This window comes from Erinaceus europaeus, chromosome 9 (genome assembly GCF_950295315.1).
Source record: "Erinaceus europaeus chromosome 9, mEriEur2.1, whole genome shotgun sequence".
Classification (NCBI taxonomy): domain Eukaryota; kingdom Metazoa; phylum Chordata; class Mammalia; order Eulipotyphla; family Erinaceidae; genus Erinaceus; species Erinaceus europaeus.
Genome location: NC_080170.1, coordinates 104,636,061 through 104,663,496, shown reverse-complemented (window position 1 = coordinate 104,663,496; position 27,436 = coordinate 104,636,061). Strand labels below are relative to the sequence as shown.

The following is a 27,436-nucleotide window of genomic DNA, read 5'->3' as shown; positions in this document are numbered from 1 at the left end:
AGTCCTTCACTACTTGTGAAGCTTCCTCCTTGCAAGTAGGGACCAAAGGCTTGGACCTAGGACCTTGTGCACTGTAGTGTGTGCACTTAACCACGTGCGCCACTAGCTGGCCCCCTCTAATAAATTTTTTGGAAAAAAAATTAATTATCTTTATTTATTTACTGGATAGACACAGCCAGAAACTGAAGAGGGAAGGGGGTGATGGAGAGGGAGAGAGACAGAGAGACGCCTGCAGCACTACTTCACCACTCGTGAAGCTTCCCGCTGCAGGTGGGGACCGAGGGCTCGAACCTGGGTCCTTGAGCTTTGTAACATGTGCGCTTAACCAGGTGCGCCATCACCAGGCCCCAGTCTAATCATTTTTATTATATCGATTCATTACACATGAGAGTTATACAACACACACACACACACACACACACACACACACACACACACACACACATGGAGATGTCAGAGCACTACTTCGGCACAAACAGTGAGTGTTGGGTTCTTTATCAGCTGAGCCATTATTTCTCCAGCCACTGTCAGTTTACACTTTCTAGACTCCTCTATGCTCCCTCATTGCTTATCTTCTTAAATTGGCAGCTGTCCAGTGAGACTTTGTTAATCTGGATCTCATGCCTTTCATGCTAGGGGGTCCAAGTTCTGTCTTTTCACCCTAGGATCTCCAAACTTTTTAACCTGCCAGGCTCAAGAGCTCATCATTCCAACCCGGAAACCAAGAACAGCCTGGAGGCTGGAGGAACTGAAAATGAAAATGTCTCGCGAGGCTCTGTGCGCATGCGCCACTTCTGCAGGGCCCGTTTGTGCGGAGGGTTTAGGAAGGGTGGGGGCTTGTTTATCTGAAGGACCGAGTACGGGTCCCGGGCGGGCTCTTGCGGAAGTCCATGCGCCATTGGGAAGGCCGCAGTGGCTGTTCTGTGTCCTTGTTGCCGAGGGCTGCTTCCTAGGTCATTCTGGCGCTGAAGCCGGGCAGGGGCTGGCAGCAGGGCCCGCGCGTGGCCGTCTGGGCTCCCGAGCAGCATCCTCGCCGGCGGGATGTGGCGACTACGCCGGGCCGCCGTGGCCTGGTAAGTGCGGGCGGCGACCTGGCCCCGTTATTCTTCTGCTAGAGCCTCCCGGAAAAAGAATCGTCATGTCCCATCACTCGCCGCAGAACATGCAGCTGATTCTCGAGCCGGGGCCGGGGGTGGCGAAGGTTCGGGGGAGTCAGGGGGGTGGTTTGGAGGATCCGGGGTGACAGGGGTCCGGATTGGGTTGTGCTGAGCTGCCGGCGCCGGGACTGGCCGTGACCCCGGGGACTCGGATCCGCCTCGGCCGCTCTCGCCGCGCGACCCTTATTACCTCCACTTGTTGTGACTGCAGTCTGTCTCCCACCCTCTCCCTCTCCCTCTCCCTCTCCCTCTCCCTCTCCCTCTCCCTCTCCCTCTCTCTCGACTGCAGTCTTAGTCTGTGTCTCTCTCTTCTTGTGACTGCAGTCTTAGTGTCTCTGTCTCTCATCTCTGACTCTGTGTGTCTCCTCCTCTCTCTTCAAGCCTCTTAACTCTTGCTGTTGACACCCCACCCCAAACACACACCACCCCTCTGCATCAGGAGTCTATTGCGCCGGCAGGCATTTACTCCTCTTCGTTCTCCTCCTTCACGCCCTCCTCCTCCTCCTGCTGCTGCTGCCTGTCACCTGTTTCCCGAGTCAGGGGAAGGGCATGATCTGGAGTTCACATCTGGAATAGTGACACATAGATGGTAGGACAGGTGACCGAGTAGAGATAACATTAATTTTTTAAATATTTAAAAAAATTCATTATTGGATAGAGACAGAAATTGAGAGGGGAAGGAGAGATAGAGAGGGGGAAAAGAAAAAGATAGGCACCTGCAGCCCTGCTTCACCACTTGTCACTTGTGAAGCTTTCTCCCCCTGCAGGTGGTGAGCAGGGGCTTGAACTCCGGTCCTTGCACACTGTAATGTGTGCACCATCCTTGGCCCCAAGATTACCTTTTAATAGTAGCGAGTTTTTGTTTTTGTTTTTCATTGTTTAGGGAAGGAAACTTTTTAGACATGACGTAGTAAGTGTGACACCGCCTTTCTTTTCTTTCTTTTTTTTACACTTTGAGGCTCTTGAGTTTCACTGCTGGCAATTCATTAAACTGCAGGAACTACTCATTCTGTGGTCATGAGTAGGACCGTTCGAAGCTGCCCCAATATCAGGACCCATCTTCCTCAGGTGGAACATAGAGTATGTTGTCCAGCCTCCTTTCGAGGATCTCTACCATTATTGATCCAAGTTGAGGGCAAGATCCTATGTGGGCACACAAAGGGATCTATTGTGTTGTTCCTGATAGAAATGACCAGTAACAATGGAGAGACGGGTTTATTTGAGGTCTAGGTCCATCATGTCTGTTTGGGAATCTCAGGACTCCCTGATTAGGACCCCAGCTGATTGGGTGGCCTGATAGTGACTAAAGAGTCATCATTAAAGTATGCCAGTCTCTTGCCCTTATTCAGCTTTTGCAGTCCTTGCTTTGATGAGGTTAGCTTGAGAGTGAGTGAGAGAACTGTAATAGGAAGGTGAGGAGGGTATCTAAGTCTAAGTAGACACTATTTCATTATGAACTTTATACTGACTCACTACAGACTATTGTGTATTCTTGCTTTTAGGTATATATTTTGCCCTAATATTTGGATACATGTGAACATATGCTCTATCTTAATGGGACCTGGTCTATATCTAGGTTTTGGGACTTTGCTAGGAAGTGAACCTCCTGGAATGGAATTAGAGAATACTATGAAAGGAAAGGTCTCTCCTGAGTGATAAGGGTGAAGGGTTGACATTCCATGCCTGATGTCTCTGGACACAGTCTGAAGTGAAGCATGCTGAGATGGTACTTCTTTCGTTGATTATGGTTGGGATGATTGGTGGATGCAATATCATTTGGTATGAATTGAGAGAAGCATGCAGGAAAGTGAGCCCCACCCTAGAGGTTCCAGGACTGGGGAAAATATAGGCTCTAAAGAGGAAGGGGGAGGTTCCTGCTGTCTTAGGGTTTAAGAAGACAATAGATAGTTACTGCTATAATCACATTATTTGGCAATTGGGTTAACTTTGAAAAATCCCTTTGTTAGGATTTGCTGTATCATACACACTATTACCATAATTTATGTCCTTTGACATTATTTGTATATAGCTGTGCCACTGGTTTCTTCTTTTCTCCTTGGTCTAAGCTTTTGAGAGAGTCAACATATCAAAGACTCAGCCTGTGTATTAAAAAGACTCAGTCTGTGATTCAAAAAGTTTGAGACATTAAATCAATTTTTACCCTCTCATATTAATTAGTGATTTATATGACTACAAATTGATAGGAGTGTACATAAACACCATTCCTACCACCAAAAGACTGTGTCTCGTCCCATGCCATCACCCCCCACCCCCTGCCCCGTGAAGCTGAACATCTACCCTCACCCTCAACCCAGGGTTTTTACTTTGGTGTCCTACTTATTTACTGGAGTTTTAAGTGTCTTGGCCTTGTCTGATATTTCTCAGAGCAGTAGGCCAGATGCACTTAGTTGAGCCCGTGTTGCCAGGAGCCAGAACCTGGGTTCAAGTCCCTGCTTCCTACCTGCAGTGGTGGAAGTTTCACAAGTTATGAAGCAGTTCTGCAGGTGTCCCACTTTTTCACTCCCCCCCCCCCAAGTAAAAGGGGAAAAATGGATGGGAATGGCCACCATGAACATGGATTTATTGTGCATGCACCAGACTCCAACAATAACCCTGCTTAAGTGAAAATAATAATAACAGCGATGACTTCTCAGGGCTTTGTCTAGGTGAGGTATTGCTCCTCTACCTCCATACCAACCTGCCTTGGTACTCAGTGACTCTTTCTTTTTAAAGATACTTTAGCTCTGAGAAAATTTTCTTGTCGTATTTTTAAAGATTTCAGCTTCCTGTCCTTTTCCCTTTAGATGTGTGCTAGTTGAATGTAGATCTTAGGTTTGTTCCCACATGTCCATAATTTCCAAACTATAGTTTGTGCTAACATTTTTAAAGTATACACATATCACAGTCTGTGTAGATGTGCACTTGTTTTTAAAAACTATGTATCTCGATATAATTAATTATTTACATTGTAAAACCAATAGAGCCTGCAAAGAATAGGCTATAAATAATACAATATCTAGAAGCCTTAGTCCCAGTGGATAGTTTCTGCTTCCCATGGTATACTTCCCTTCTCTGGATACCCTTTCTTAGTCACTTAACTTAGTCTCATGGTTTTCACATTATTTTTTCTTTATGGCCTATCTTCTGTAAAAATGCTCTGAAACTTCATTTTCTTTGGTTACTAATCTTTTTCTTTATATATTCACCATTAGAGTTTTAATTTTTTCTTTATTAAACTTAAAAAAATTATTTATTTATTAATGAGAAAGATAAGAGGAAAGGAGAGAAGAGAGAGAGAGAGAGAGAGAGAGAGAGAGAATGAGAACCAGACATCAGTCTGGTACATGTGCTGCCGGGGTTTGAGCTCAGAACCTCAAGCTGGAGAGTCCGTGTTTCATCCACTTCCCCATCTCCCAGGTCACCACTTGTTAAACTCTTAAAGCTTGATTCTAGATTGAGTTCTACAAACTTTGTATTATTCATATTGCTATTTTTAAAACCTTTTATTTGGTACTTGTAATATCTGTCCTGAATGATGGGGTATTTCTTGAGTAATACTCCTGAAAAATTGAGTGAAAGCTTTATTTCTCTACTTTTTTCAGGCTTAATATTTGTCTGTATTGGCTCTGATCTTAAAATCTGCTTTCTTAAAAGTTTATCTAAATATGAATATCTAGTCATATTTAAACCTGAAGCACTAATAATAATCAGTATCAATGCCTTATGTGTGATGGTCCTAAAGGAGGTATCTGATTTAGACACTTTTTTTTTTTTAGCTGTATGATGTTTTATCTAGCCAAGATTTCAACTTCAAGAGTTGGCAGGTGATGCCATGCTTACCTGCCTGGATGCAGCCGTCAGTACACACATCTGCGTTGACAATGGGCTAGAGAGTGACTCAGACAGCCTTTCCCTAGATGGTGCTTCAGTTAATTTCTGTTTCTTCTCTCTTCATTTTCTTACATGTATCTCAAAAAAGCCTTGGTATTGGGCTGGGGGGAGGGAGTATCTTCTGTATGAGCATATTGTTGTGAAGTGGAAGTCCTAGAAGTAAGTTTTAGGGGTGCCTGCCTGCTGCCTGCCTCCTTCCTTCCTTCCTTTGCTCCTTCCTTCCTTTGCTCCTTCCTTCTTTCCTTCTTCTTTTCCCCCTTCCCTCCTCCCTTCCTTCTGCCCTTCCTTGCTCTCTTCCTTTCTTCTTTGCCACCAGGTTATAGCTGGGGCTTTGGCTAGCACTACAAATCCACCACTCCCAGTGACCATTTTTTTCAGGTTTTTTGTTTGTTTCCATTTCTTGTTTTATATAATAGGACAAAAGAGAATTTGAAAGAGGGGGGGAGATGGAGAGAGAAAGACAGACTCCTGAGGCCTCCAAGTGACGAGCAGGGGCTCAAACCTGGGTCCTTGCACATGGTGGTATGTGCACGTAACCAAGTGCACCACCTCTCGGCCCCCTGGAGATGCACGTCCACATTAGGCTTTTGCTTTGAGTTAATTCTCTTTTCCTCAAAACTAGAAAAATAGCATTTTACATGTAATATAGTTCCTGACTTGAACTGCCACCTCCCTATCCCTGTCCCTGTTTTCTCCCTCAGCTCTCCTTGCCAGCATTATGAAAATAGAACTTTTTAGGAGTTTTAAGAGGAAGGAGGTAATGAAAAGTGAATCCATCTTGGGGTATGACCACTCTGGCCTGGGGTTTGTGTAGTTGGATTAATTCCCAGGAAGAGGGAGGGAGAGGGGGAGGGAGAGGGAGAGGGAGAGGATGAGCAAATAGCTTTTTGAGAGTTAAAGGGCTATCCATTTATAGATTAATGGGAGCTGGTGTGCAGTGGTAGAATGACACTCATTGAGCAATGACACCTGAGTCATTGCTAGATTCTCTCATGCTCCCCCCCCCCCATTTTCCAAAGAACATGTGTTCACTCAGCAAACTTATGGAATGTCTTCTTGTGAAGCATTAGAGTAGTAGGCTTTAGAACTATATAGTGGTGAGCAGGGTTCTTATCCAGGTTGCAGTTACTAGTGCAAACATAGTAATCCAGTAGTGACACTATTACAAATTTTACAAGCCCTGAAGGAAAAGTACAGGACACCAATAATTGTAGCAGGGAGATCTGAATTAGAGTGAAGGTTCAGGAGAGAAGAGAGTGCTTGAGATGGAACCAGTTGTGAGAAATATGTAGAAAGGAGTAGTCAAGTTGTCTAGAAACGGTGACTCTCAGGGCCCTGAGGTATGACGGAGCGTGGCACAACTGCGGGATTCAAATGAAAACTGGTCCAGGTAGAGCTAGAAGACCAGAGGGAGAGAGGCAGGGAACAGACTGTAGAAGTTTGTTGAACTTTATTCTCAATGCAGGGGAAGACATTTAAGAGGCATAGGCAGTACGGATTGTGATTGGACTTGCCCTTGAGAAGAGTGCTCTGGGCATCCTGTGGAGAACGCCTAGCAGGGACTGTTGTAGTATTGAGAGTGGAGATGGGAGGTATACATTTGAGATCTTTGTGGGAGGAGAATTGACTACTTGAGGATGAAGGAGATATCAAGAATGAGCCCCAACTGACGCACTAACGTAGCTGGGTAGGCACGTTTGCCATTTCCTGAGATTGGGTGTTATAGAGGTAGGGCATGAGTCTGGGTATTTATATATGATCTGGAACACCTTGAATTTAAGGTGCTTTTTTAAAAAATAAATATTTATTTATCCCCTTTTGTTGCCCATGTTATTTTATTGTTGTTATTATTAATGTCATCGTTGTTGGATAGAACAGAGAGAGAAATGGGGAGATGTGGGGAAGACAGAGAGGGGGAGAGAAAGATAGACACCTGCAGACCTGCTTCACCTGCAGACCTTGTGAAGTGACTCTCCTACAGGTGGGGATCCGGGGGCTCGAGCAGGGATCCTTACAGGTCCTTGAGCTTTGTGCCATGTGTGCTTTATCCGCTGTGCTACCGCCCAACTCCCTTAAGGTGCCTTTTGATATGTCAGTGGTGATAATCAGCCTGCTTGTGGATGCAAGGATCTGGAACTTCATATTATCCATAAGTTTGAGAAATGCAGTTATGTATCTAGTAACCGTGAAAGTGGTGTGGCTAAAATTACCTACGGAGCGTATACGGAGTCAGAAAGGCAGTGGCTTTAGATTTAAGTCTTGACAAACTCAGCATTTAAAAGGTGGTTGAGTAGGAGGTTACTGAAAAGGAATATACCCAGAGGTTGCCTGGAGAAGAGGCTTCTCTTCTCAATGTGTATAGTGAGGAACTATACACATTGTCAGATATTGCTGAGAAAGATAAGATGGAATGTGGGGTCAAGAGGCCCATCAGAATCGTAGATAACACCTAGATAACACTGAAGCGATGCAAGTGGAAATCAGCTTGGTTTGACTTTTTGATAGAATAGTGAGAGCAGAGAAATGGGGGTTCTTTCTGCTCTCTCTTTAGATGAAAGAGACTTGGCTTCAGACTCCTGGAAATTCAGGAAGTAAGACAGTTCCAACTGAGGGAATTTATCTTTAATGGGAGGAGAAACACACAATCTTAATGTGTGTGTGTGCGTGTGCGTGTGCGTGTGCGAGAATATTCTGCATTAGTCCCTCCAGTTCCATGGCATTACTCTTTTCCTTTGTCTCCAAGTGGCTAGTGTATCATTCAGCTCTTCACCTTTCTCACTGCTGCCATATCATTCCAGTCTCTTTACTCTTAACATCACAGCAACTGAAATAAGATCTCCTTTTCCTCACCCCTTCTGATCTAATTTTACCTGATACTGTGTTTTTTGGCATTTGGGATTCCTCTAGCTGGGTGGCTTAAACAATAAGCATCTATGTCTTGGATTTCTGAAGGCCAGAGATACCAAGATGAAGGCACAGGCAGATTTGGTGTCTGGTGAGGGCCCAGTACCCTCCAGGTTCATAGCTGTCCTTGTCTTTGCTGTGCCCTCATATGGTAAAGAGATTCTGTGCCTTCCATCCCATTATAAGGGCTCTAGTCCCGTCACGGAGGTCCATATCAGGTTCCTCTAAGATCTCTTTAATTTCTCTCAACTTTTTATTTTACTCAGAGATGTAAACCTCCCTAAAAATAAGGTTCAAACTCGGGCAGATTTTCAGTGGCTTTGGAGTTTGTTCTTAGACCATCTATCCAATTTCACCCCCCTGAATGAACTTTCTTTGCCAATTTAACTTGAGTTTCTTTTTTTTAAATTTTTTATATTTATTTTCCCTTTTGTTGCCCTTGTTTTTCATTGTTGTTGTAGTTATTATAGTTATTGTTATTTATATCATTGTTGTTGAATAGGACAGAGAGAAATGGAGAGAGGAGGGGAAGACAGAGAGGGGGAGAGAAAGATAGACACCTGCAGACCTGCCTCACCGCCTGTGAAGCAATGCCCCTGCAGGTGGGGAGCCGGGGCTTGAACCGGGATCCTTATACCGGTCCTTGCACTTTGCGGCACCTGCGCTTAACCTGCTGTGCTACTGCCCGACTCCCTTAACTTGAGTTTCTTACCCTTTCATTGTCTTAATGCTGTACCCGGCTCCCTAGCTGCAAGTTCCTAACCAGTTTTAACTCTCTAGTCCCCACTTAATTCAAAATTTTACTTTCTCTGGAAAATTTTCACAAGTTAACTCAGTCCTTAAATTCATTTATATTCCTGTGAACTCTTGTACTTAACTGTCTCTATTGTTTTTTGGCATGAAGTTGTTGTGCTACTAGTTTTCATGTGTGTGTGAACTCTGGGTTGTATGACACTTTATCAGCTACACCCCATCCTGTCATGGCTTTGCTAGGGCTTCACTTTTGTGTGATTCCACTGCTCCCAATGGACTCCTTTTGTTTCTTTGTACAGATGGAGGGAGGGAGGAAGGGAGAAAGAGAGAGAGGAACCACCATAGCATGTGCCACTGCTTGTGAAACTTCCCCCTAGCGCAGTGATCCCATATGGTGTTTGGGACCTCTAGCCTGGGTCACTGCACATAAATGTGGTAGCACACCAAGACGTTCATGCCTGGTGCGCCAGAGGTCCCAGCCTCAATCAATGACATTGTCCGAATCCAGAACTGAGTAGGGCTCTGCTGAATGAGTATCTCTTACCCCTTGAATGCCCTTTTATAGCTAAGATGAGGACTTTGCTTTTATATATGCTGAGTCTGAGGTAAATAGAAGACAGGAACTAACTTCTTATGGGGAAGCAGGAGAATGATACCTCTTAGAGGCAGAGAAAATGTGCAGAATATTGATCAGGCTCTGAAAAGAAGGCACATGTTTCTGTGACCGGAAGTAGACTTTACATGTAGAAGTATAAATGATTAGTGTGCCCAAGTCTTTTTTGTGTGTTTTCTCCTACTAGCAAACCTCCCTTCCTTCAGATTTCCTGAGATAAGGGTTCCTATAAAAAAGACCCATCTCATTCTTAGAGTTCTAGAGCATGTGACAGGTACTCCAGAATGTCTCCTCTGCATCCTCTGCTCCCCATCCATACTCTTACCCTCACTTAAACAAGGGTCTCTTGTGGTAAATATTTAGTTTTGAGGCTGGTGAAACAGTTCACTTGGATACTGTGCTGCTTTGCCATGTGCACAACCCAAGCTGATGCCTAGCCCCCGCTGCGTTGAAGGAAGCTTCAGTTGGGGGTTGGTCTGTGTCTCTCTCTTTCTCGTGTCTATATGGGCGGGGGGAGGGGCGGATAAATGGACTTTATACTTCCATCACAGGTCTATCAGAACAAAATGAAATAGCACAGAGTAAATGATCGGTGAATGTGAACTATTTATTGTATTGCATAGAGTGGCGGGCTGGTCAAGAGTGCACAAGTAGGGAGTCGGGCAGTATTGCAGTGGGTTAAACGCACATGGTGCAAAGCACAAGGACCGGTGTAAGCATCCCAGTTCAAGCTGCTGGCTCCTAACCTGTAGGGGGGGTCACTTCACAAGCGGTGAAGCAGGTCTGCAGGTGTCTGTCTTTCTGTCTTTCTCTCTGCCTCTCTGTCTCCTCTCCTCTCTCGTATTTCTCTCTGTCCTATCCAACAACAACAACATCAATAGCAACAACAATAATAATGACAACAAGGGTAACAACAAAGGCAACAAAATGGGGAAAAATGGCCTCTAGGAGCAGTGGATTCGTAGTGCAGGCACCAAGCCCTAGCAATAACCCTGGAGGCAAAAAAAAAAAAAAGTGCATAAGTGTTTCTGTTCTAGAATGTAGTTCTTTGCACATTGTTTCCTTTGTGTTGTTGCTCAGCCTGCCTTTCCTCTTGTCCCCATTTTTCTTTCAGTGAGGTCTGCCAGTCGTTAGTAAAACATAGCTCCGGAGTAAAGGGAAGCATACCGCTACAAAAGTTGCATCTGGTTTCACGAAGTATTTATCATTCACATCACCCTACCATAAAGCTGCAGCGACCCCAACTAAGGATGTCACTTCAGCAGTTCTCTTCTCTGACTAACCTTCCTTTACGGAAATCAAAAATTTCTCCAATGAAGTATGGCTACCAGCCTCGCAGGAACTTTTGGCCAGCAAGACTAGCTGCAAGACTCTTAAAACTTCGGTATCTCATACTAGGATCTGCTGTTGGGGGTGGATACACAGCCAAAAAAGTGAGTTTAACTTTTCTACTGCTTTTCCAGTTATTCCAATGTAATTATGTAATTTTCTTTTAACACAGTAGAATATAACTGGATATTTAAACTTTTTTTTTGGTGTGTGTGTGTGTGTGTGTGTCTGCTATGTGCTAAATTGTGTTAATGGCACTAATAGGAAGCTGCATCTGAATCATAGTAATAATTATAGAGGATGAAAGTAGCCTGGAAGAAAGAGCACTTGACTTGCAGTGAGAATATTTAGGTTTGATTTTTAACTTTGCCAATAGTAGAACAGACAAGAAAGTTAAGTATCATGTTTAGCCAACCACTTCTTGGCATTTCGGGGAACTAAAGACAAGCTATCCTGACTCCTGCTCTGAATTTCTCCCATTCCATTATGCTGCTTAAAATTAACTCATAAAACCTATTCGAGGTAAGAGTATATTTAAAGTTTTCAAATGTTCTGTATTTAATAAATGAACCTTTACAGTTTAACATGCTTGCCTACTAATTTGTTTTTAGAAGAGCCAAGGCTACTTGGTTCCTAAAAGTTTTGAACAATATCTTGCTGTTAGTAAACTGACATGTTTTAGCTAGTAGGTTTTTCTTTATATTTTTATATGACATTCAGAGCATTTAATTGATATACTTTCTTATCTTTTAGACTTTTGATCAGTGGAAAGATATGATACCTGACCTTAGCGACTATAAGTGGATTGTGCCTGACATTGTGTGGGAGATTGATGAATATATTGATTTAGGTTTGTATTAATATCGACATACTATTCCTTCATCAGATCTTTAGAAAAAGAAATCTTTGTGTTGAGACAGTTTCTTAACTCATTCATTTAATGTATAGCATTTTTAGTTTAGTGAGAAAAGTATTAGAATGTCAAAGAAAAAAATTGTAAGAATAAAAAGTATCTACTAACACAAATCCCTATGATTCTTGTGGGCTATCTCTATATGTGGTTAATATTTTCAGTTTCCTTTACAAAAATTATCTTGACATGGTGAACTTGTGTTTTGTTATCTTGCCTTTGGGTACTTAACATATTTTCCAGTTTTGGGGTTTTTTTCCATACTGAACAACCTTCTCAAATAATCCTTTCTAATACTGTATAATGCTGCCCAGATTATACTGACTCATTAAAGTAACTTTTTGATTTTGTAGTTAGCTACCTCTACTTTTTTTTTTTTTTAAAAAAAAAAGAAAAACTATGTTCTTTGAAAACTCTGTTAGTATCCAGAGTAATCTCTCCCCTTAGTCAGTCATTTTAAGATTAATAAATAATTGGGAAAATGTTTATGTTCTTTGGTCTTTTGGAGTTTTGTCTAATTTTGAAACTTATGTATGTGTAGGGGTGGGGTTAATCTCTCCATCCATGTACTCACAGAACTTTTTTTTTTTTAAAGAAAAGATGTATATTTACTACATATGAGAGCTTCACATGAGACAGAGAGAAAGGGAAGAAGAGAAAGAAAATAAAAGAAGCCAGAGTATCGCTCGGGTACATTTGGCAGGTCTGAAACTGGGAAATTTAGGCCTTCAAGTCTAGTGCTTTTATCAGTTGATCCATTTCCCCAATCACCACAACACTTTCTTAAAGATGAAGCCATGCTGTATCAACAAAGGCAGTTTCAGTAAAGCATTCTTTTAAAGTATTTTTCTACTATTCATCAGGATACCTTTTATTGATAACTCAGTATATATGCTGGTACCTTGATTGTGGTGACTTGAGAACCTGAATTCTAAAGCTATATAGACTGCCTAAGCTTAAACTCTGACCCTCTATTTCTTTGCTGTGGATGTGAATCTATTTATGTGATCTTCATGCCTCAGTTTCTCTTCTATAAAGCGAATTGGTTGTAACTATTCTGTAGGGCTACTATCAAGATTATATAAATCATTGGTTTATAGGGCCTAAGCCAATATCTGACACATTCTTTTACCTTGATAAACCTTATGCACTTTGGTCTTCTTCAGAAAATACTAGAAAAGCTCTAACTCAAGTGACCTAGTAAAGCTCTATCAGTGTTACACAATTTGAACATTTTTAAACAAAAATGCTTTAACGACCTATAAAATGAAGTAAAATCTGGCCTTGTGGTCTTAGTTTTTCCAGTTGGTAATAAGTATCTTCTTGATCTTGAACTGGTTTTTATCACTTTTTGTTAGTCCAAGTCAAGAACTGTGTGTAAGGTCAGTCTCTCTGTGTCTGTCTCTATCTCTTTCTCAATTTTAGTTTATTTTCTGCCTCTTTGTTGTGATTCCAGTCAAGTATTAACAGTTGTCAGATAATACTTCTATCTCAGTGGATTTAATTTTTAAGTCAGAGTTACCTATCTAAACTACCAATGGTGATTATTTTAGACAGGTATGACTTATAGCTTGTCATCCAAAAAACACATTGTGTGATCCGGGAGGTGGCGCAATGGATAAAGCACTGAACTCTTAAGCATGAGGTCCCGAGTTCAACCCCTGGCAGCACATATACTGGTGTGATGTCTGGTTCTTTCTCTCTCTTCTCCTATCATTCTCATTAATAAATAAACAAAATATTAAAAAAAAGAACTTACAAACTGACATTAAAAAAAAACATTGTTTCAGATATATATATATTAGTTATAATAAGGAGAAAAATGCTTAATTGGTTTATCGACTACTTGAATTTTTAATATCTTGATAGAAATATACACCATATGTATTTAATATTTATTTATTTATTTTTAAGAAAAACTTAGAAAAGCCCTTCCTGACTCAGAAGACCTTGCGAAATTAGCACCTGACTTTGACAAGATTGTTGAAAGTCTCAGCTTATTGAAAGACTTTTTTACCACAGGTAAGGACCTATGTTTGATTCAGTTTAAATGCCAGGGACCACGGAGGAAAAATAAAGATAATCTTTAACATATTTTATTTTTAACTTAGAGTGGTGCAAAGGTAATATTTATTGAGTAGAAATGGTACTTCAAATTATGCTTTCTCCCTGGCTAACTACATGTGTAAACAATGATTACTTTGCAGTATTGCCAACGTTTTGACTTACGATTTTTTCATTTACCGGGATATAATCCTATTATAAGCGCAGGGAGACTGTACTTTGATGTATTCACTTCTTTATCCCATCTCCTAAATATAAATGAAAAATAACTTTGAAAAGCGATAAATACAAAGTCATACAATGGCTTTAGTTTTTTACAAAAATTTGCAGGAAATTAAATATGTTTGGCTTGAATCAGTGAAATGAAAAAGCATAATTTGTTCTGACAAGTAGATGAGACTTACTATGTATTTGATTTTCATAATCTGATTGAGCCAGTTTGGTGATGGTGAAGGAAATTCAGCCATTATGGACCATTTTTGAGAATAACATATTAAAGTCATTCATTCTGGTGTATTTGCCCAATTACTATCCTATCATGATCTAAAACAGAGATATTCAGATATCTGCTCATATTTTTGTTAAATTTTACATTTCTATTTTCCCTTTTGCTGATTTTTCACAGGTCACAAATTGGTTAGTGAAGTCATAGGAGCTTCTGACCTACTTCTCTTGTTAGGTGTGTAAACAGACATTTTTGCTGACCTTAACATGCCTTTTAAATGCTTCTAATAAACTAGTTGCAAATTAAGTTGCAGACCAAAATTATAATGCTGCTTATGCTACATTTTAAATTCCCAGAACTATATACATTGGGCAAATTCATAATCCTTTAGGTGGAAATAATTATTTTATGGTAATACTAAAATTCTTAAATATGTATCTGTATAAGATTTAAGCTGTTGAAAGGAAGATTAACGGAATTTGATCTGATCTGATAATTGAAATGAAAAGTGTAGTTTGTCTCATCTATCCTTTCATAGTTGACTTTTAACTCTTTTATTATATATGCTCTGTAATGACAGTGGTATATAATTGAACTACTAAGTACTATAATTGAACTAAGTACTATAATACAAAGTAATCCTTATCAAAGATGGTCTTAATTTTTAGTTTTTGTTTTTTTAAAAATTATTAGTGATTTAATAATGATTGACTTATTGTGGTATAAGAGGGGTACAATTCCCACCACCAGAATTCCATATCCCCTCCCCTCCATCGGAAGTTTCCCTATTCTTTATCCCCCTGGGAGTATGAACAAAAGATCTTTATGAGGAGCAGTAGGTAGGAGGGAGGTCTGGCTTCTGTAATTGCTTCTCCACTGGACATGGGTGTTGGCTATCCCCAGCCTGTTTGTATCTTTCCCTAGTCGGGTAGGGCTCTGGGGAGGTGGTGTTCCAGGACACATTGGTGAGGTTGTCTGCACAGGAAAGTCACATTGGCGTCAGGGTGGCTGCAACTTGGTGGCTGAAAAGCATTAACATGTAAAGCAGAATCATTTGCTTAATAATCAGGAACCTAAGGGTACAAGTATAGCAGATGAAAGTTGGGGTCTTTCTGTTGAAAGGAGCTAGGAAGTCTGTTGCTGTGAGAGAGACAGACAGAGGCACAGCAGAGTACTGTTTAGCTTTGACATGTAGTGAGTGGTGCCAAGGACAGAACTGGGGACTCTGGAGGCCTCAGCCATATAGCTGTGATGCTCTGCTAATGCACTGTCTCCTTGGCCCTTAATTTTTTACTTTGGATTTCTGTTGTATTTTTAATCATGCATTCATTTATTTATTTTTAGTGGTTTATTTTATCTATACATGAGAGACAGTTTCACATGAGACAGCAAAAACCTGTGACAGAGAAGGCAGAGCACCACTCCAGTATATGCAGTGATAGAGATCCCATCAGAAACTTGAGACGTTCAAGTCCAGTGCTCTGCCAGTTGAGTTACTTTCCAAGCCCCCCCGTAGTATTTTTAAGACCAGATAAAACGTGTTGTAATACAGTTTAAATGATTTTTCTGCATCAGTTGCCAATATGTTCCTTAAAATAACATTTTCTTTTTTCAAAAAGTGATTTGTACTCTTAAAAAATCCATTTATCTTTTAATTAATTGATAGAGTTAATAATTCAGTTTAATTGACCAGACCTAATTTGGAGTTTACCTTATACTATTGATATCACTGGAGAAGTTAGAGGACTACATATTTTATGTTTAAGGTTCGTCTGGTGAAACAGCATTCAGAGCAACAGAGCATGGATCTGAAAATGACAAGCATTATAGAAAGGTAAGTGTGAAGGAGAATCCCTCACATATATAGTCTTAAAAGACTTTTTTTTTAATAAGTTTTTATTTGACAGAAATGTTTGAGCATAGTAACATATGAGGAGCAAATTTAAAAGTCTCTAGATAGAGATATGGTTACAGATCTTAGAACCAAATTCAGAACACTGTGTGCCATTTCTGAAAATATAATTGGAGATGCCCATTTCTTTAAAATATGTTCAGTGATAACTAATTTTGAGGATTGCTTCCAAAAGAGGGTTTTATAGTTAAATATATAAAGTTTTTAGATTTGTTTTTTCTTACTTTATTAGGCATTTACCACTCCAAGTCAACTTTTTCAGACAGACAGACAGACAGATAGGGTACTTCCCTATGGTGAACCAGAGACTTGAACCTGGGTCACATGCATGGCAAAGGGACACTGTTCCAGGTGAGCTGCCCTGTTAACCCCTCCAAGATAGTCAAGAAATTTATGATTTGGTTTAAGACATATTATTTTTAATATTTACTTATTCCCTTTTGTTGCCCTTACATATATTCTTTTTAAAAATATATATTTTATTTATTTTTATTGTTGTTGTTACTGATGCTGTTGTTGTTGGATAGGACAGAGAGAAATGGAGAGAGGAGGGGAAGACATAGAGGGGGAGAGAAAGATAGACACCTGCAGACCTGCTTCACCGCTTGTGAAGTGACTCCTCTGCAGATGAGGAGCCAGGGGCTCGAACTGGTATCCTTCAGCTGGTCCTTGCACTTTGCGCCACCCACGCTTAACCTGCTCCCAAGACATATCATTTTTAACACATGCATTAACAGAATTCTTGTAAGAGAAAAATTGCTGACATAGAATGATGTATTTTTGCTCTGTATCTATATGCATATATTACCTGGGCATTTTTCCTCTTACTCCTCACTTTTTTTGAATTGGTAAGATAACTGATTCTTTGAAAGTTTTTAAAAAAATTAATATTAGATAAATATATTTCTCAAAAAATACTTTATGAACATTTTAAAATTAAACATGGAGTATGTAGCTTCTGTGCTGAAAGTTACTATGGCTTTTAATACATTGAAGCAAAATACTCTTGTTTACTTTGGAATCAAGAAGAAAATAATTCATACATACTTTTCCTTCATTTTACATGATATTCCAAGTTTTAATAATATTTTTAAAGTTTTTTTTCATTTGCCTTTTAACTTGATCTTTTGAAGAAAACAAAATACATTCTAAAATGTGTGTGTGTGTGTTTTAACTTGATCTTTTTTGGCAAACTTTCCATGGACATTGTTTTGACGAAGCATCTCTTGACTAACTCTTTGTGTTCAGTTCTCGAATATTCTTACTCTGGAGAAGTTTGAATAGGAATTAGCCTGTTATGCAGAGGTTTGTTAGTGTCAAGATCACAGTTTTAATGCAGGTTAATGAGTGGAGAGAAGCTAAGCTAAATGGAGAGGAGAGACTTATAGCTTTATAGCAGTAAAGGTGGTTTCAGTGTGACAAGATTTCTGGGTGCTCAGATCAGTCAGAAGAAGGTGCCTCTGTGCTCTTCTTTGAGATGACCTAGTTCCTTTGGTGACTGAGGAACCTATTCAGATGATTCCCTGGAAATGCTACCAACGTGATAAATGTATAATATAAGCATGCAGGAGTCCACTCTGCTATATAGAAGAGAATGATTCTCTGAAAACTTAATTATATTTATAGATTTTATCATTTTACTTATTATTCAGTAGACATGGGAGCAACTCTATTGTTTTACTTTGTAATTTATTCCTTTGCTTGTTCAAAGATGACCATTTTATCTTGGTAAATCATTTCCTTTTAACTTTTTCTTAATTAGAGTAGATTACCTTGCCCAAATAAAAGCTCACATATTATTATTTCCAAATTTTCCTGAATATTTGGAATAGTGAAAATAGAGTTATAATTAAACTGCTTCTTAGAGCCTACATCAAATTGTAGCAAATGCTAGCATAAAAATACTATAGGGGGTCTGGTGATGGTGCACTGGGTTAAGTGCACATAGTACTAAATGCAAGGACCTGAGCAAGGATCCTGGTTTGAGCCTCCATCTCCCCACCTGTAGGGGGGTTGCTTTACAAGCAGTGAAGCAGGTTTATAAGTGTCTGTCTTTTTCTCCTCCTCTCTATGTTCCCATCCGCTCTCAGTTTCTCTGTCCTATCCAATAAAATGGAAAAAGTGGCTGCCAGGAATAGTGGATTCATAACGCTGGCACCAAACCCCAGTGATAACCCTAGAGGCAAAAAAAAAGAAACAAAAAACAAACTTTAACTGTATTCCAACTGGGTGGTGGTGCACCCAGTAGAGTGTGCATGTTATAATGCACAAGGACTTGAGTTTAAGCCCCTGGTCCCTACTTGCAGGGGTAAAGCTTCACAAGTGGTAAAGCAGTGTTGAAGCTGTCTCTTTGCTTCTTCTCCTCTCTAGATCTCCTTCCCCTCTTGATTTCTTTTTGTTTCTGTCAGATAAGTAAATAAATCAATAAAACTTATCTGATATATAGGAATAATAAATAACCTTGATATGATGCAAATAAAATGAATTAAAAAGACTGATCTACAAATTGATGGTAGAAGATATGGGTAGAAAGAAAAAACCTTGACTTAGCATTAAGGTTTTAGCTTTCTGAAATCACTCTAAAATATCACACTTGAAAATTTGGGTCATAATGAAAGGTTTGAAATAGCATCTAAAGTTAAACTGATAACTTTTTACTGATTCTTTCAGTTGTCTGGAAGTCCCAGGTTTAAAGTAGTATTCAGATTTGCAGTAGCCATGCCTTAGCTTAATGATTGCCTGCTTGGTTCTATTTCTGACTGTCTCTCTACTAGAAATGTCAAAGTAAATATGAATCAGATCAAGTAATAGTAAGTTTAAAGCATTTCTCTAATGAGACTTTGAAAAAGATGTTCCTTTTTAATAGGAACCCACATCTGGAGAGGATAGCCATGTAGAGAGGGATAGGGCCTGGAAAGTCAACTGAAGTGTGAGTAATAGTGAGTTCAGGCAACAGGGGCACCAGTTGTTGCTCTTGAATCAGGCAGAATGAGCAACACAATGAACTGATTATCCCTGGTTCTCGGTCTAAGGGTCACTGGGTTTTTAGGTATCTCCACTAATACTGCTCAGGCTAACTTAATGCTGCTCCAGTTTCAATTCTTCCTACATCTATATGCATTCTGAAGGTGGACATTGGTTATTCATTTTATGCTAGTCAAATGTTCCTTTTGAACAGAAGTTTTTTTTTTTTTTCTAATAAAAACATTTAAAACTTGTACCCACTGGAGTGTAATATTAGAAAGAGGCCTTGTGTGAACTGAATAACATTCTGAGATATGGAGACCTTCAGAAATAACTGAAGGCAGTGGGGAACTTGGAGTACAGAACCTATTTCAGTGACTTAATGGACTCATCTGGTTTTTAAGTAAGCATATTTCTGTGTATTTGTTATAATATGTATGTATATTACAAAATCAACTAGTATATCTTTTTTGGGGGGAGGGGAGTATCCCTCATCAGTAAGATCATTATATTATAGCTATGTTAATTTTAATTTTTTTGAGTGAGGCATTATCTGTGATGTATTATTTCACTATGTGTCTAAATGATCATAAGTATCTCACAAAAGGAATATGGGTCATTCTGAAAGTTGCAAGTACATTTATAATTTATGGAGAACGAAGGACCAAATCATGAAAAGTGACATAACTATTTAAAGTATAATGATTAAAAAGTGATACACTAATGTTTTCCCTTGCCACATGCTACTCTTAATTCTTATTCTGTGGCTTTACTTATGTTGTACTTCTAAGCTGAAATATCTCAGTTGCACTTTTTAAAGAAAACTTTTTTTAGTTGTCTTTATTTTATTTATTTATTTGGATAGAGATGGTCAGAAATTGAGAGGGAAGAGAGTGATAGGGAGAGAGACAGATACCTGCCACACTTTCACTATTCACAAAACTTTCCTCCTGAAGGTGGGAACAGGTGGGGCTCGAACCCATGTCCTTGTGCATTGTAACATATGTGCTCAACCAGGTGAGCCACTACCAGGCCCCTCAGCTGCACTTTCTTAAAAAACTTTCCTTACATCCTCACATCAGTTGTCACTTTCATGAAGTCTGCCATAAGCTATTTTGGCTGATTAATTGTTCTCCTAACGTTTGAAACACTTGCCATATGAAACACTATTTACTCTGGCTTGCATTCTTACTATATAAAAGGCTATTTCTGTCCCAAAAATATCTGTCCTCAGAGCACTTAGATTAGTGTTGAGGTCTTAACAGTTGCTGACTGACTTAACTCTATGAAAGGAGGTTAAAAATAAATGAATTTGACGTCAGTGGTAGTATATCCAAAGGCTAAGTACTCTGATAAATATGAATTTTTCTTGACCAGTACTTGACAAGTACTATCAAGTACAGGAATGTGAAGACAGTAGCATTTACTCATTATTTTGAATAGTAAAATAACAATAATAAAGCACTGTTTTAAGTAGGATTTACATTTCCGTACTTTTCAGACAGCAAATAATGTATTAAATAGAGCAAAGTTCTTCCAACCAGTTTGATTAAACTTCAGTTTCTTGAGCTCTTAACAGTAGTGGCTATAACTGGCTAGACTTCTAGACAGAATACCAAGCCGCTTGTGATTCGAGTATAGTAGTAAAAAGCAGGGGGAGCAGAGAAAGAAAAGCGGAAGGATCTGCATAAGGAAACGCATAACGGCAGAAGAGGCAACCTTAGGTACTTCTTAATAATAGATGCACTACACTTTTATGTCATAGGAAAACACATAGTAGCTGTTTTAGGTAATAATTTAGAGCAAAGAATTTGGTAAGTATTATATTCAGACATAGTTATAATAAAATGATTTGTTTTATCTCTGTAAATTGTACCTTATAGAAAGTGCCCAAATAGTAGAACAGTACATGGTCTTTCTGAATTAATGTAAATTGAATACTTAAGTTGAAAGATATATTTCTTTCTGATGATCAATAATAAACATCTCTCAGCTGACTATAAAAGATACTATGAACAGAATTGTCTATTACTGGGAGGAGAAAATAGGAAAAGTGTTTTTTTGTTTGTTTTTTTGCTAAGAATAGTAGAATTATTCAAACTTTGAATTTATTTATTTATTTATTTTTAGTGTAAGAGATAGCTTCATTTTCATAAGTTCTCTTCTGGACCCAACTAACTTTATTTTTTTTTATTTATTCGGTTGTCTCTGGGACTTGACTATTCCCAGCTTTTTCAGAAAGAAAGAGGGAGACAGGGAAAGTCACCAAGGCACTAAAACTTCACTTGGTGTGTTGGGGATTAGGCTTGAACCTAGATCACACATCAGACAAAACAGGCGCACTATCTAGATGAGCTGACTGGCCTAGTCAGTTACTTCTCAGATTGACAAAACAGGGCTTGGCAGACTTATCCCTAAGAGCCAGATAGCAAATTTGCAGTTCTCTGTGGAGATTTCAGCCAGCCTACAACTAGCCTGCCAACTACATCTCTAAAGAGAAATGCAGGTATGCATTCCAATGTCTTTTGATATTACCACTTTCCTCCTTTAAATGTAAACTGAATAGTAAGATAATGGGAGGATTTTATTCATGGGGTGGTTGGGGATAGAAGGGAAAGAGATAGACAACTGAAACCCTGTTTCACCACATGTGAACCTCTCCTCCTGAAGGTGGTGACCAGGGGCTTGAAACCATGTCCTTGCACACTGTAATGTGTGTGCTTAACCAGATGCGCCACCACTTGTCCCCGAAAAATGGGAAGATTATAAAGTCACACTTTCTGCATTCAGATCTTGCCTTTCTTACTTGCTGAGCTGTGTGACCTTGTTCACAAGTTCCTTAGTTTCTCAGAGTTGGGTGCACACATTACCATGCACATGGACCTGGGTTCAAGCCCCTGGCCCCCACCTGCATAAAGGAAGCTTCATGGGCAGTGAAGCAAGTGCCACAAGTGTCTCCCTTCCCTCTCAATTTTTTTTTAATATTTTATTTTATTTATTTATTCCCTTTTGTTGCCCTTGTTGTTTTATTGTTGTTGTTATTATTGTTGTTGTCGTCGTCGTTGGATAGGACAGAGAGAAACGGAGAGAGGAGGGGAAGACAGAGAGGGGGAGAGAAAGATAGACACCTGCAGACCTGCTTCACCGCCTGTGAAGCGACTCCCCTGCAGGTGGGGAGCCGGGGTTCGAACTGGGATCCTTATGCCGGTCCTTGTGCTTTGCACCACCTGCGCTTAACCCGCTGTGCTACAACCCGACTCCCCCTCTCAATTTTTTTTTTAAAAAAAAATCTCATTTTAATTTCTTTTAAAATTTTTAAAATTATCTTTATTTGCTGGATAGAGACAGCCAGAAATTGAGAGGGAAGTTGGAGAGAGACACCTATAGCCCTGCTTCGTCACTTGTGAAGCTTTCCCCCTGCAGGTGGGGACCAGAGGCTTGAACCTGGGTCCTTGCACACTGTAATGTGTATGCTTAACCAGGTACGCCACCACCTGCCTCCCTCTCTCAATTTTTATCTGTATTAACAAATAAAGAAGAAAGGAAAAAGAAAGGAAGTGAGGATGAATGGTCAGACTATTGGGAGTGGTGGATTCACATGCAGACACTGAGCCCCAGTTATGACCCTGGTAGCAACTGAAAGGAAGAGAAAGAGTGAAGGGAGGAAGGAAGGAAATGTATGTATTTTGTTCGTTTAAGAACTGTGTCTTGTACACTCAGTACATACATTTCATTCCCTCGCTTATTCCATATAGCCTTAATTTAGAAACTGTATATAACCTGTCACCTTGGTATTTAGGGTTAGGTGTCATACCTAAATTTATATAAAACCTCTTTAAGTTGTAGAAATAGCTTTTCCTGTGTCTAATCCCTATTTTCTTCCTACTTTTTTCAGGAGGTTACAGTTAATTTCAGCTATCTTCACATAACAGTGCTTGAGTAACAGACTTGGAAAAAAAGTGAGGTGTCCCGAGAAAGAGGGTGTTTTGTTGCAGAGTAATGAGTATAAGAGTGTTTACTGTATACTGTAAATATGGACGTATTCAGTAAATTGGGGGGGGGGTATTTAAACTACGAAACAGAAGAATGCTTTGCCAGAGAAAACAGCATATGGACAGGGGCCAGGTGGTGGCACACCTGGTGAAACGTGTTTCAAAGACATATGGACTGTTTTTTCAGTGCTTTGGCAGTGAGATTTTTCTAATTGTATTTAATTAGTTGTCTAGTTGTGGTTATTTTGAGATTTTCTAATGTAAAAATAAAGCATTTGGTTGTTTTAAAAAGTTCTAAAGCTGTTTGAAACTCCTCATTTAGATTATTTTAATGAGTATTTTCTTAACATTAAAAATTTTTGTATCTATGTAAACATTAAACTACTAGTGTAGAAAGAATAAATAAGTACTAATAAATGTATATATGATGGTGTGTTTGGTAAGTGGATAAGCTATGTACCAAAATGTGAAGATATCTTTCAAGAGAATTATTTTAAGATATCAAAAACAGTGGGGAGATTAGAAGAAAATATTAATAAATGATAAAATAATAAGTTGAATTACTTTTTTTCTGTTTGGCAAAAACAATACTATAAACTAAAAGACAAGAATTATGGAAATGATGAGGATAGTGATGGCATTGTCTTTGATAGATTTATCAGTGATGATAAAAGTGATTAGTTTTAAAGACATCTTTAAAGATAAGTATAGGCTTTTATGAATATATCTTCAGTATTATTGAATTTGTACAAGTTATGAATTGGAACGAATGTTGAATATTGTTATGTTACTTGGATTATGATATTCTTGTTATACAGAAATATTAGGTGGTTTCATCTTTAATTTATAGTAAGTGAACCAATTTTGTTTCTGTTGGTAGTGATCATAGCCCAGTGTTTTAAAACTAGAAAAGAAAAATTTCTCAAAATATATGTTAATACTTTCCTGTAATGCAAAATACTTTTCTAGTATAGTAGGAGGTATTTTGTTTGTTTTTTGTTCTAAAAACAATTTTATATTATAAATGTTCGGATTATATACAGTAAAATTAAGTAATTGGGCCTTTAAGTGAGTCTACTAATTAAAATGTGAATGAAATGGTAACTTGTATTTTGAGATTTTCTAACTGTATTTATCCTAAGAAATCGTATAATTATAAAAATAAGCTAATTTTGTCAGTTACTTGAAGCTAATTGAAGCTCCTGTTTAGATTGTTTTAACAACTATTGGTTTCCCAACTTTTTCATTTTTATAACTTGGTGAAATTTGAGCTCATTGTTCAAATGCCAATACATTGTTCTCATGTAAATGAATAGTGACTTTATTCATTGGCATTTCACCTTTGTAAAAGAGTTTCTGATTGAGAAAATTTTTGGTTTGTGATATTTTTCTATTCTTAGTTTATATTTCACCCACATTCCTCAAAGTTAATTATCTAGACTAAGGTTTCAAACACTGTATTGAAAGTGGCAAGCATTTTAGTATAACACATGAAAGACATTGTGATAGAAATTGTATTAGGCCAACATTTATGATAATTAAATGGAATGAATTTTAAATAAAGAAAAAGTGACTATTTTGTGTATAGGTCAGCCTGGGTATTGTTTCATTTTTATTATTTTTATAGTGCTATCTGTCCAATTAATTTACAGCACTCTTTGTTAGTAATACATTCATAAGTAAGTTATTACTTGTCTTTCATTCATTTCTTTCATAGTTATGATTGAGAATTAAAACTAGGAGGCCTGAAAGATTACCACTGTTAAATAAGTTTTTTTTTTAACTAATATGTATCAAATCTGGAACTTGCAAAGGTTCTTATTGGCTATTTTAAATAAGTGTTAAGTGTTTCTTTTTTGATTTTCCCACTGTGATATAACTTAATTAGCTATGATAGCACTTCCATAGAGGATTCCAACATTCTAATTTTTACTGTATATTGATATATATCTGACCCATTTTGTCCCTAGCTGTGTAGTTCCTTTTCACTTTTTAATTTAGCCTATTATATATTTCTGAGACAGTTATTTATACTGAGGGAGAAAATGGAAATAAGGTATAGAGCCCAATTATTTAATGGATCTTAAGGCACGTAAATGAGTATCCATTTTTGTTATAAGCTATCCCTTCCTCCCTGACTTACATCTGTTCCTTTCTTGTGCCCTTTGGTTTAACATTGTTCTCCTCCCTGATTTTCCTCTTCTCCTCATTGTAAACTCATAGCAGGGTCTGCTTGGTGAGCTCATTCTCTTACAACAGCAAATTCAAGAGCATGAAGAGGAAGCACGCAGAGCCGCTGGCCAATATAACACGAGCTATGCCCAACAGAAACGCAAGGTGATGGATGGTTTAAGGGGGCTACTGGTGTGTGCGCACTAATCAACCCTTTCTACCAAGATCATGTCGCCTTAACCCACTCATGGACTACAGTTATTAAAAATTATTTTTGCAAAGTAAAAATCTGAGGCATTTAAAACCAAATATGTGTCTGTCCTGGAGTGGAGAAATGAATCCTAAAATAATATATGTAGGAATTTAATTTCTAAAATATTACTGTCAGATGATTTTATTAAGTGGTATAAAGAGTAAAGTTTGTGTCATCTAAACGGATTAGTAGGAAATGTTATTTCTTATAGAAAACTAGAAAAAACATTTTACTTGTTTAATTTAGAGATGGGGGGAGAGAGAGAGAAAGTGTTAGAGACAGAGAGAGAGAGGGAGAGAGAGAAAGAGAGAGAGAGAGAGAGAGAGAGGGAGGCCGAGACCAGATTGCTAGGCCACTCTTGCTTTTGGTGGTGCGAGAGATTGAACCTGGGGCTGAACTTTGGGGCTTCAGACATGAAAGCCTTGTTACCTACCATTATGCTATCTCCTTTGCCCAAAAAATTATTTTGATTAACTTTGGGGCAAAGTTATTAATATAAATTTTGACATGCTCATTCCATAGTTTTCCACACTAATTTGTGGAATCCGTGAAAATAAATTTTATCTTGGATGACTAGAAGATTAAATGTAAGAAATTTGATATAATTCTGGTTACTAAAGGATAGACTAATAAATGTTAGCACAGATCTCTATAAATATTTGCTCACCTGTACAATCAAGAAGTCCTTAAAATTGTACTAATAATTTTTAGATGATCCTGTAGTGTAGGCCCGAGAGTTAATATCTAAAGTTACATTACCTATTTAATATAAAGATTTTAATGTTATCCTCTGAGATTTTGAAATCAGCTAGTTATGTTACATGTATTAGGTTAGAAAAGTTTGAAAGTTGGGTACAAACCTTACTCAGGAAAAAAAGATTCAGCCATAAATGTGTTTTTTATAGGTTCTGATACTGAAATCAAACCATATTAGAGATAATGACTTAGTACAGTAATTCTGTTGACTAACCTTATCTCCCCTGGTGGTGGTTAATATCTGAGCATGTTCATCATGGTTTTGTTTATTTTTTCAGTGTCATTTCCTGGCTTTTCTCAGTTCCATGGCTGTGGAATCAACTCTTGCACATAAAGTTTATAGCACTTTAGCTTTCAATAAATTAAAAAAGAAACATAGGTTGAAATAAAAGATGATGAGTTATTTTCCTACTTGGCTAAAGTAAATGTGTTAAGCCAAGAAACAATTTAAATTATGCCTCCTCATTCTCTGATCTGTGTGTTGTGCAGGGTACCTTTTAAGTATCCTAACAAATTGAATACTTGAGCTGAGTTAACTTTGTTACAGAAAGAAAGGAAAGGAGCTACTGTGTTCCTGTGTGCTAGCTAGAAATACTTAGAATTCTTATGTGTTTTTTCTTAATGCTAGAATTTTAAACGAGTCCTACAGTTCTGAGAGCCTGAGATTTTGAGGTTATTGTTATACTTTTGAATCTGCTGATTTAAAGCTATTAGTAGTGAAAAACTGGTTATTTTCTTTATTGCTAAAGTTTAATGTAAATTTAAGGCCTATGTCACTAGCCTTTTTATCGGCTTTAAAATTCCAATTTCTAATACTTACTAAATTTATTCATCTAGCCCTCTAGTGCCTCCCATTCCCCATTTCTAAACTAGCAGTTGACAAGACTGCAGCTCCATCTCTTATTTTTATTAAGACATTCTGAATGGGACACCATGCAGTCCTTGTTCCCACCTGCTTTTGAAAATAGAAGAGACTGTACAAACAAGGATATTCTTCTATAATGACATCATTCTCCTGAGTTTTTTTTTTGAAAGGCAGGTTCTTCATTGTATTCTGTCCCCCTCCTTTAGTTTATATGCACAGAGATCGTTTTTCAGCCTTCGTTGTCATAATGACCAAAATCCTAGTTTGTGAGATTTTTATCATTCCAGGCATTAGAACTTTATTTGAGGCACAAAACCACAGGTAATTTTTATCGTTCTCCCTAATGCTTTCTTGAAAATAAAGGGAGGGCTTCATATATATGTATATTACCAACTAATAAATTCTGTCTTTTGAGCCAAGAAACTCATGTAGAGACAACAGAGTAAAGCTACCATT

At 38.5% G+C, this 27,436-nt stretch overlaps 1 protein-coding gene across 4 annotated transcripts in view; it reads left to right on the top strand.

The window, feature by feature from the left end:
* Window positions 1–840: 840 nt before the first annotated feature.
* The window catches only part of OPA1 (OPA1 mitochondrial dynamin like GTPase), an 86,033-nt gene continuing 59,437 nt past the window's right edge, over window positions 841–27,436 (top strand). Inside the window, exons 1-7 of one of the 4 annotated variants that reach the window (XM_016185698.2) lie at window positions 841–1,073; window positions 10,433–10,751; window positions 11,401–11,497; window positions 13,472–13,579; window positions 14,247–14,300; window positions 15,833–15,900; window positions 25,161–25,271. In XM_016185698.2, the coding sequence (XP_016041184.1) occupies window positions 1,042–1,073; window positions 10,433–10,751; window positions 11,401–11,497; window positions 13,472–13,579; window positions 14,247–14,300; window positions 15,833–15,900; window positions 25,161–25,271 (789 nt within the window). In that variant the 5' untranslated portion in view covers window positions 841–1,041. The remainder of the gene's footprint in view (window positions 1,074–10,432; window positions 10,752–11,400; window positions 11,498–13,471; window positions 13,580–14,246; window positions 14,301–15,832; window positions 15,901–25,160; window positions 25,272–27,436) is intronic. The other 3 variants (XM_016185699.2, XM_016185700.2, XM_016185701.2) reach the window with 3 other exon arrangements.